The sequence below is a fragment of the Columba livia genome, chromosome 2, assembly GCF_036013475.1.
Source record: "Columba livia isolate bColLiv1 breed racing homer chromosome 2, bColLiv1.pat.W.v2, whole genome shotgun sequence".
Taxonomy (NCBI): domain Eukaryota; kingdom Metazoa; phylum Chordata; class Aves; order Columbiformes; family Columbidae; genus Columba; species Columba livia.
The window spans coordinates 161,703,956-161,714,025 of record NC_088603.1 but is presented as its reverse complement, the minus strand read 5'-3'; the positions used below and the strand labels follow the sequence as shown (position 1 = coordinate 161,714,025).

The following is a 10,070-nucleotide window of genomic DNA, read 5'->3' as shown; positions in this document are numbered from 1 at the left end:
GATAGAGGCAGCAGCTGTCATGCCTGGCACAGCTCCAAAGACCAGACCAGCCTTTCAGGGCTGTGAATACTTGGGGCCCCTTCTGTACAATGCACCTTCTAAGCACACCATACAAGAGCATGGTCTCACCTTGCTGTGGGGTCTTCAACTGATCCCTTGGCGAGGGAGATCCCCAGGACACCATCCACTCTTCACTGCAGAAACCCACAGTGACGCATGCAGGGAGTCTCTGGACCACCAGCCTCCCTGCTGCAGGGTCCATGGAGCACCAGTCCAAGGGGCACCAAGCAACCGTCCCTGTGCTCTGAGGTCTCACAGAAAGCTCCTTTGTGAGGTCATTGTCCCCCTCAATGTAGGCTCCCTGGGGCACTGAGGACCAGGAGCAGGAACAAGCCTGTGACCCTGCTCTGCTGGCATGATGCGGCTCTGGGTTGGGTTGACTTTGGCTGGATGGCAGGTGCCCACCAAGCTGCTCTATCACTCCCTCTCCTCAATTGGATGCAAAAAGAAAATATGAGATAGGGCTCCTGAGTCAAGGACAAGGAGGTCACTCAGCAATTACTGTCACGGGCAAAAAAGACACATCTAACTTTTCCAGCATCAGTTCCTCCACAGCCTGAAGGGGATCAACCTGTGATGTGCAAAGATATTTATCACAGCAGGCAGGGGAATCTCTGCTCTGGTGCCTGGGGCACCTCCTGCCTCTCTTTCTTCTCTGACCTTGGAGTCTGTACATTCATATATTCCCATTTCATTCTTCAAGTTATACAGTCAGTCTTTCTTCCTCTTCTTAAATAAATTCTCATAGGGGTAACACCACCATGGCTGATTAGCTCTGAAGTGGCCAGCAAAGAGTCCCTACGCAAACCAGGTGGCACTGGCACTACTGAATGTCCTGGTTTTGCTAAAAACAAGTTTCTCTTTTAGTGAATTTGCCTGTCAGCTAAAGCCTTCGAATTAACTGCATTTTCCTGGAGAACCAGACACATGTTTTGGTAAACCTAGCAATGGAATGCAAACTTATTGATAAGCACGGATGGACATCTCGCGAGAGGGGCGACGAGAAACAAGTGACCAAGAAACTGACCAACTGTGTATAACATTCCATTCACGTTAATACTTCATATAAAAGTGCGAGATCACGAGGATCTCATCCCTTTTGTTTCCTTATGGCCGACGTTAGGAGAGGACCTTGCTAGTCGTCCCTGCAAACTGAGGCCTAGTGAGAGACTGAATCCAGCTCCGATTGGCTGCAGAATCTAATCCAGGACTTCAGGTGCCGGCTCTGCAGTTGCTGAGACTTTCAAGATTGGTTTTGCATATTTTGTATTATTTTCTCTATTCTTATTAGTAGCATTAGTAAAACATCTTTAATTTTTTCCAGCTCTCTTCTCTCTGTCCTTCTTTTCCTCCCAATTGCCTCTCCTTAGTGGAAAGGGGGGAGAGGGAGGGGCAAAAAGGGGGAAGTGGGGGGGGAAGAGGGGGTTAACAATACATCTGCCAGGGTTTTATTGTCACCCCGCAATCTTAACCCTCGACAATGAACAAGATGGAAGCTTCTGGAAACTTCTCAGAGAAGCAACTAGTGTAGCTCCCTCACTACATAAATCTTTCCGTGTAAACTAAGTATATGCAGCTAAAAGCTTACATGCAAAAAAGCACTAAAACACCCATAGAGAACACTCAAGAGGAAAAGTCAGGCCTAAACACGAGCTTAGCAAGAGTACAGCAATGCAGAAGCCAAGCAAACACCATAGAAGGCACAGGCACTAACACCCAGCACAGATCCAAACTCACACCAGCCTGCCAGAAACGAGAGGAAATGGTGCCCCATCTTTGTAACGCAACCACAAACCACAGAGTGCCTTGGGATGACCTCACTGACGACACACAACCTCTCCTACGCTTTGGCATCGTCCTCAGCCCGCCTGGACACGCGCCATCAACACCAAGTCATTGCCCTCTAATGCTCGCAGTTCAAAGACGCCACCAGGGCCAAGCGGACACGTCCTCAAGACAAAAACAAGAAACTGGAATGTTGCATGAAGGAAAACACACCCTCCTTATTCCTGGCCAGCCTGTGGCATCAGACAGCTGCTGGCTGCAGAATGCCGCCATGCGCAAAGGCTGTCCCACACCTCCAGGACCAACATAAAAGCCAGCCCAGCGCCTCTCTCCCTCACACACTTCTCCTGACGCCTTCTCCTCCCTCCGTGCTCAACAAGGTGAGCCTCAACCCCCTTCCCCTCCTTCTCCTGCCCCGCCTGGCCCCTCTCTTCCAGCAGGCTCTGCCCCCAGCCTCAGCAGCCCTCACGCCTCCCCACTGCCACGCTCCCCACAGCCCCACACCAGCCTCCCCACTCCCTCGCCCTCCTGCAAGACCGCTCCTCGCACCCCCACGCCCCTGCGCTTGCTCAACAGCCTCTCGTCCCTTCCAGGGCCCCTCCACACCACACACATGGCCTGCTACGACGCCTGCCGCCCCTGCGGACCCACCCCGCTGGCCAACAGCTGCAACGAGCCCTGTTCCCTGCAGTGCCAGGACTCCCGCGTCGTCATCCAGCCTCCCGCCGTGCTGGTCACCCTGCCAGGACCCATCCTCACCTCCCACCCCCAGAGCACCGCCGTCGGATCCTCCTCATCGGCTGCCGTGGGCAACGAACTCGGCGCTCAGGGAGTTGCCATCAACTCTGGCAGCTTTGGTTACGGCTTCGGGGGCCTGGGCGGCTTCGCCGGCAGAAGGGCTGGATACATCTGCTAAGGGCTCTCGCCACCAACCCTGACATACGCCAGCCACCGCTTTGAAGATACGGCATGAATCGTGGATTCACCTCTGGACCCTTCTTGGCATGTGGACCTGCTGTCCATGGCTACTCTTCTAAAGGAGCCACGAAGATCTTGGTGCTCTGGCAAGATCTGTGTCACAGAAGCAACCTCAGCTGATGGTCGCCCTACGTGCAGCTTATATTTGTCACTGTGTTCTTGGTGCTCCTGCCTTTTCACTATTCTTTTTCGTCAATAAAGTTCTCCTGCATCCCAGCCTGAGACATCTCGCTTTACTTTCTTCTCTCAAGGCTCTTCCAACCCCACCCAGCACAAAGCCAGGGCTCAAGAAGCAAATTGGATAGGGGGGAAAAGGGTAACAAGACCTGTCCCAGGAAATATGTCACCACCTACACCAGCAAAAACACAGACCAGAATCTGGGGGTCTTCTAGAACATGATACAAGCCCGTCACAGAATCAAAGAAAGACTTTGACACAAGAACACTCTCCTCAACATGCCTCTGGTAAAACCTCCCTATGACAACACACACTTGACCATCCTTCTTCCCCACCATGACTCTCCGGCTCTACCAGGAGCAAAATCACAGAATAATTTAGTATTTAGACTTTCCTCATGGTTTCAGAGGTCCTGCCAATTCTGTGGTCCAACACAGGCTTCCTACAGGGTCACACCTCCTGTGCGTGCACCCACCTGCTCCAGCGTCATGTCCTCTACGGGCTCCAGGTGGTCATCTCCTCCACTGTGGACAACCCTTTTCTGGGAAGAAAATTTTCCTAATATCCAATCTAAACGCTCCCTGGCACAACTTAAGGCCATTTCCTCTTGTCCTGTCACTTGGTACTTGGGAAAAGAGACTGAATCCCTTCCTTACTACAACCTCCTTTCAGGTAGTTGCAGAGAGCCAGAAGGTCTCCCCTCACTTTTCTCCAGGCTACACGCCCCAGGTCGCAAAGTGGGTCCTCCATCACACCTGTGCTCCCAACTTTTCACAAGTTCCATTCCCCTTCTCTGAAATTGCTTAGGAACCTGGACATCTTTCTTTTTGTCAAGGGCCCAAAACTGCACCCACGATTCAAGGTGTGGCCTCACCAGTGCCAAGGACAGGGGATGGTCACTGTCCTGCTCCTGCTGGCCACACCAGTGCTGACACAAGCCAGGACGCCGGTGGCCGTCACGGCCACACACACTGGCTCATATTCAGCCACTGTCGACCGACACCCTCAGGTCCTTGACCACCAGGCAGCTTTCTAGCCACTCTTCCACAAGCTTGGAGCCTTCATGGGGTTGTGGTGAATCAAGTGCAGGACCCGACACTTAGCCTTGCTGAACCTCATGCAGCTGGTCTCAGCCCATTGATCCAGGCTGTCCAGGGCCATCTGTAGAGCCTTCATAGTCCCAAGTGGGTCAACGCTCCTGCCTAACTTGATGTCATCTGCACATGTACTGAGGGTGCACTCAATTCCCTCAACCGGATCAAGAAGAAAGATATTAAACACAACTGTCCCATGGAATGAGCCCTGGGGAATACCCCTTGTGAGTCCCCACCATCTGGATTATACTCCAGTCCCCATAAACCTTTGGGTCTAGTCATCCAGCTAATTTTTCAGCCATCCAAGACTAAGGCTGTCCAAGCCAGTAGCATCCACATTCTCTGGGAGAAGCAGTATCAAAGGCTTTACTAAAGTCTTGGTAGATAAAATTCACAGCAATTCCCTAACCCTTACATCTAGAGTAAGCAAATCAACACAGAAAGTTAAGCACGTGTACAACAGCGACTAGCTATATGTGTAAGCGCCTTGCCTAAATAAAGAATCTTTTGGCTCACCTGCATCACAAGTCTCTGTCATCAATCCCTTCAGAGAACAACAGGTTTTGCAATTAAAGACTGAGGCAATGAGGGCACTAAGCATTTTCCTCATCTTTTGACTCTGTGTTTTCTTCCTGCGGCAAATAAATGAGGGAAATTCTCCTTAGCGCTCTGTTGCTGATCATGTATGTACAGAAACATTTTTAATGTGTTTTATAAAGTGGCAGATCAACATCTAGATGGGCTTTGGGAATTCTAATGTGCTGCCTGCATAACCTCTCAACATCCTTGCAAAGCGCCTGAGTACCCTGCACCTTCTTCCAGAATTCCTACCTTTCTCTTGTTTGTATCCTGAGTTCCAAACAAACCTCTCCCTTCAGCCAGGCTGGTCTTCTTCCCTGCCAGCTCATCTGCTACACACAGACACTGTCTATTAAACATGAGGAAACTTCTGGAACCTCGTCCCAGCTTCCAACTGTGTAGCTCCTTCCCTGCTAAAACCTTGACACATGAACCCTGCACACCCAGCTCATGAGGAAAGCACGCACCAAGACACGCAAAGAGCTCAACAAGCGTGGAAGGAGAGGCTTAGTGAGATGGAAGCAAAGAAGGCTGGGATGAAACACCATCCAGAGGCAATATTTCAATCCTGGATCAGCTCCGAAGCCCAGACCGGCCTGCAAGGTCTGTGACGAAAGGGGTCCCTCATCACAAAGCACCCGCAAACTACATGGATGCCATGGGATGAGCTCACTGACGACACCCCACCCCTCCTACGCTCTGGCCGCGTCCTCTGTCACTCTGACATGTGCAATCAACGTCAAGCTTATGGCCCCTAATTCACGGACTTCAAAGGTGCTGCCAGGGCCAAGTGGACACGTCCTCAAAACAAGAACAAGAAACTGGAATGTTGCATGAAGAAAAACACACCCTGCTCACTCCTGGCCAGGCTGTGGCATCAAACAGCTGCTGGCTGCAAATTGTCGCCATGCGCAAAGGCTGTCCCGCCCCTCGGGGACCAGCATAAAAGCCGGCCCAGCGCCTCTCTCCCTCACACACTTCACCTGACGCCTTCTCCTCCCTCCGCGCTCAACAAGGTGAGCCTCAACCCCCTTCCCCTCCTTCTCCTGCCCCGCCTGGCCCCTCTCTTCCAGCACGCTCTGCCCCAGCCTCAGCAGCCCTCACGCCTCCCCACCGCCATGCTCCCCACAGCCCCACACCAGCCTCCCCACTCCCTCGCCCTCCTGCAACACCGCTCCTCGCACCCCCACACACCTGCGCTTGCTCAACAGAGTCTTGTCCGTTCCAGGGCCCCTCCACACCACACACATGGCCTGCTACGACGTCTGCCGCCCCTGCGGACCCACCCCGCTGGCCAACAGCTGCAACGAGCCCTGTTCCCTGCAGTGCCAGGACTCCCGCGTCGTCATCCAGCCTCCCGCCGTGGTGGTCACCCTGCCAGGACCCATCCTCACCTCCCACCCCCAGAGCACCGCCGTCGGATCCTCCGCATCGGCTGCCGTGGGCAACGAACTCGGCGCCCAGGGAGTTGCTGTCAACTCCGGCAGCTTTGGCTACGGCTTCGGAGGCCTGGGTGGCTTCGGAGGCCTGGGCTGCTTCAATGGTAGAAGGGGTGGATACATCTGCTAAGGGCTCTTGCCATCACCCCTGATACCAGCCACAAACACCCTGGAAGCCACAGCATGGATTGTGGACATGCACCTCTATGCTCTTCCTGGCACATGGACCTGCTGTCCTTGGCTCTTCCTCTCACAGCACCAAACATGGAAGTAGGGAAGGGGCCAGCGTGGGCTGCCTGCAGATGTGGCGAATGGTCCTTCCCCCCTAGTCCCACATCTTTCTTTGCACCTCAGACTTGTGCTGTTTCACTTGGCACTCCTGCCTTTTCACTTTTCTCCGTCAATAAAGTTCTCCTTCATCTCAGCTTGAGATGCAGCCTTTTGTCTTTTTCTCCCACGGCTCGTCCAACTTCACGTAAGAAAAAACAGGACTCAGTAGCCCATCAGGGTCGGTGCAAAAGGGAAACAAGACCTCTCCCAGGAAATATGCCACCAAGAACACCAGTGCCCAATGTCTTCCAGGATGTGACACAAACCCTTCCCTGGCTCAAACAGAGCCTTCCACATGAGAACGCTTCCCTGCGCACATCTTGGACAAGATCTCTCCCATGTCAGCACACACATCAATAACTCTCTTCCCCAGCATGACTCTCCAGCCCTCCCAGCAAACAGACTTCATTCCGTCCCCTCTGAAATTTCCACATTGATAACATCCCCCATGTGCTCTTTGACTCCTGGCTAAAACATCCCAGCTCTCTCAGCCTCTGCTCAGGCAGAAGATGTTCCAGACCCTTTAGCATCTTCGTGAACTTGCACTTCTCCTGAACTCCATGCCCTTCTTCCTCTGGGGAGCTCAGACCTGCACACAGGACCCCACAGGGGACGTCACCAGTGCTGAGCACAGAGGAACGGTCACCTCCTTCAACCTCCAGGTTCATTTGTTCTCCACCAAGGCCACAGGGCCCTTCTGTTCCAGGATGCTTTCTATCCAGATAGCCCCAGCCTTTTCTATTAGCAGTGCTGAGTCCTCCCCAGGAACAGGACTTGGCCTCTCACCTTTTGCTCAGCCTCATGACATTCCTCTGCATCCACTTCAAGGAAATTAGGAAGCTTCTTCAGGAATCGTGTGTTTAAACCACCATTCCCCATGGACTTATGCACATCCAGATACACAACACCAACTTTTAGGGGCCAGACAGGAGTCCACCTGACTTATCACCTCCCACCACCCAGCCCTGCACTGGCCCAACCTGCGTCTTGCCTGCCAGGTGCTCCAGCACCATCAACACACACACACAGAGACCCTTCCTGCTCCACCTCATCTTCCTCACCAACAAACAATGCTCATGCGGTGAACAACCCTCACGACACTCACCTCCTCTGAATTCAGGCAGGTCTTGGGAGGCCAGAGATGTTCTCACTCACTGCAAGCCAGTCAACGTTATTCCAGTTTGTAAGAAGGGCGTGAGTGAAGAGCCAGGAATCTGCAGACCTGTTAGTCCGACCACAGGACCTGTAAAATTGTGGAGAAGATGCAACTGAGCGCTGCTGAAAGGCATTTAAGGACAATGTAATCATCAGGTACAGTCAACAGGGGTTCACTAAGGGAAAGTCCTGTTTCACTGACTTCCTGTCCTTCTACAATAAGGTCACCTGCCTAGTGGGTGGAGGGAAGGTGGTGGACATAGCTTTTCTGGATTTTAGTAAAGCTTTCGATCTGACTGCAATAGGGGAGAACTGTGAGCTGTTCAGGGTTGCACAATTAAAGACAAATGTCAAGGTACGTGAAAGCACCCACAGGAGGGCAACAAAGGTGATGAAAAGGCTGGAAAGCTTGTCCTAAAGGAGCAACTGAAGACAGTTGGCTTGTGTAGTTTGGACAGAAGGAGGCTGAGGGGCGACCTCATTGTTCTCTGCAGTTTCCTGAGGAGGGGACGTGGAGAGGGAGGTGCTGAGCTCTTCTCCATCAGATCCAGTTACAGGACACATGGGAATGGATCAAAGCTGCAGCACTGGAGGTTTAAACGAGATATTAGGAAACATTTATTTACAGGGAGGGTGGTCAAACACTGGAACAGGCTTCATAGTGAGGTGATTGATACCCCAAGCCTGTCAGTGTTTCTGAGGCATTTGGACACTGCTTTTAAACACATGATTTAAATTATACTCAGCCCTGAAGTGCTCAGGCAGTGGGACTAGTTGATCACTGAAGGTCCCTTCCATCTGGACTGCTCTAGGCTCATCTATTCTGCTTCCCCAACCCTTTCCCATGCAAACATCCCCTCAAGATTCTCAGGTTCACAGCCCCGTGCACCACGCACGCCTCCCATTGCCCCTCCGCTACGCCCAGTCCCACTCTGGCCCCACAAACCCTGCACACAGAAATGGCCTCACCCCTCGGCGCTCACCCCACATTCACCCCCCCAAAGCCGTCACTCACCAGCCTCCCCTGCCTGCCGGTCCCGCTCCCCTGGGCCTCTCACCGGCCTCACCAGCTCTCCCAGACCTCACCAGCCTCAGCCCCCAGTCGCAGCCTCCCCTCCCCACAGCCAGGCACTGCCTCAGCACTCACTGACCAGCCAGTCAGGGGGCAGGTAACAAACTGACCATCAGGCAGCAGGTAACAACCTGCCAATCAGGGGGGCGGTTACAGCTGCTACAGAAGCACCTGGAAGGTTCCAGAATGCACCTTTCAGGACCCCAAAATCAACACCTCTGCCACAATAAATAAGATAATCCTCACCAAATGGCCCCAAAACAGCTGCAGGAGGGTGAACGAGGGAATGAATGAGTACAAAGGATGTCAAAAAGCAAACCAAGGCCTCGGACAAGAGTAGTTGAGGGGACCTTGAAGGGTGAACGTGGGAATGAATGAGTACAAATGCTGCCAAAAAACAAACCAAATGCCTCGGACAAGAGTAGTTGGGGGTATTTGGAAGGGTAAGATGCAGGGAAATTGTCCTGATTAAATAACACACCCAAAAAGCTCTAATCAGTAAATACATCAAGAGACCATGTACTTCTTGCCTGTGCTGCAGGTGTCAGGGCACCCATGTAGAGTCCCTGTCATGGCCCCCCCTTGCTGTGGTCCCCAGCCCAACCACCTGGCAGTGCCCATGACCCCATCTTCACTCACGGTCAGGTTCGGGACAAAACCACGGAGTCCTGTATCCTGCGTCCCCTTGCTGCCAGGACCCCGGGGCAACACATGCTGGGCCCCCCCCCCCTTGCTGTGGGAACCTCAGCTGACCCAAGTGTGGGTCCTTGTTGAACTGTCCACCTGGCTGCATGGTTTCCGTTTCACCTATGCAGAAGTCCCCGGACTACAGTCTCACCTTGCTGTGGGGTTCACAAATGATCCCTTGGTGAGGGAGATCCCCAGGCCAGCATACCCTCTTCTATGCCGGCCCCACAAAGACCCCTGCTGAGTGTCTATGGACACCAGCCTTTCTGCTGCAGGGTCCATGGAGCACCACTGCAGGGGACCCCAAGCAATCGTCCCTGTGCTCGAAGGTCACACAGAAAGCCCCTTTGTGAGGTCATCGTCCTCCTCAGTGTGGGGTCCCTGAGGCACAGCCTGGGGCACTGAGGACCAGGAGCAGGAACAAGCCTGTGACCCTGCTCTGCTGGCAAGATGGGGCTCTGGGCTGCCTTGACCTTGGCTGGATGGCAGGTGCCCACCAAGCTGCTCTATCACTCCCCCTCCTCAACTGCATGAGGGGAGAAAATCTGAGGAAAGGCTCCTGAGTCTTTGTAAGGACAGGGAGACCTCCAGAGGCTGCAGTGGGACAATCTGCTCCAGCGTGGGGTTCACAACGGGCTGCAGGGGAATCTCTGCTCCAGCACCAGGAGCACATCCTGCACCTCCTTCTTCACTGACTTTGCTGACTATAGAGA

General features: G+C 53.3%; 2 protein-coding genes across 2 annotated transcripts; both read left to right on the top strand.

Moving 5' to 3' along the window:
- The first annotated feature begins 2,197 nt into the window (after nucleotides 1-2,197).
- LOC135578730 (feather beta keratin-like) lies at nucleotides 2,198-3,039 on the top strand. The gene is made up of 2 exons (XM_065054646.1): nucleotides 2,198-2,225; nucleotides 2,439-3,039. Exon 2 carries the CDS (start codon nucleotides 2,459-2,461, stop codon nucleotides 2,759-2,761), a length of 303 nt encoding a protein of 100 aa, XP_064910718.1. The 5' UTR covers nucleotides 2,198-2,225; nucleotides 2,439-2,458; the 3' UTR covers nucleotides 2,762-3,039.
- Nucleotides 3,040-5,875: 2,836 nt separating this feature from the next.
- Nucleotides 5,876-6,537, top strand: LOC135578729 (feather keratin-like). The gene has a single exon (XM_065054645.1). It carries the CDS (start codon nucleotides 5,923-5,925, stop codon nucleotides 6,241-6,243), a length of 321 nt encoding a protein of 106 aa, XP_064910717.1. The 5' UTR covers nucleotides 5,876-5,922; the 3' UTR covers nucleotides 6,244-6,537.
- The last annotated feature ends 3,533 nt before the right edge of the window (nucleotides 6,538-10,070 follow it).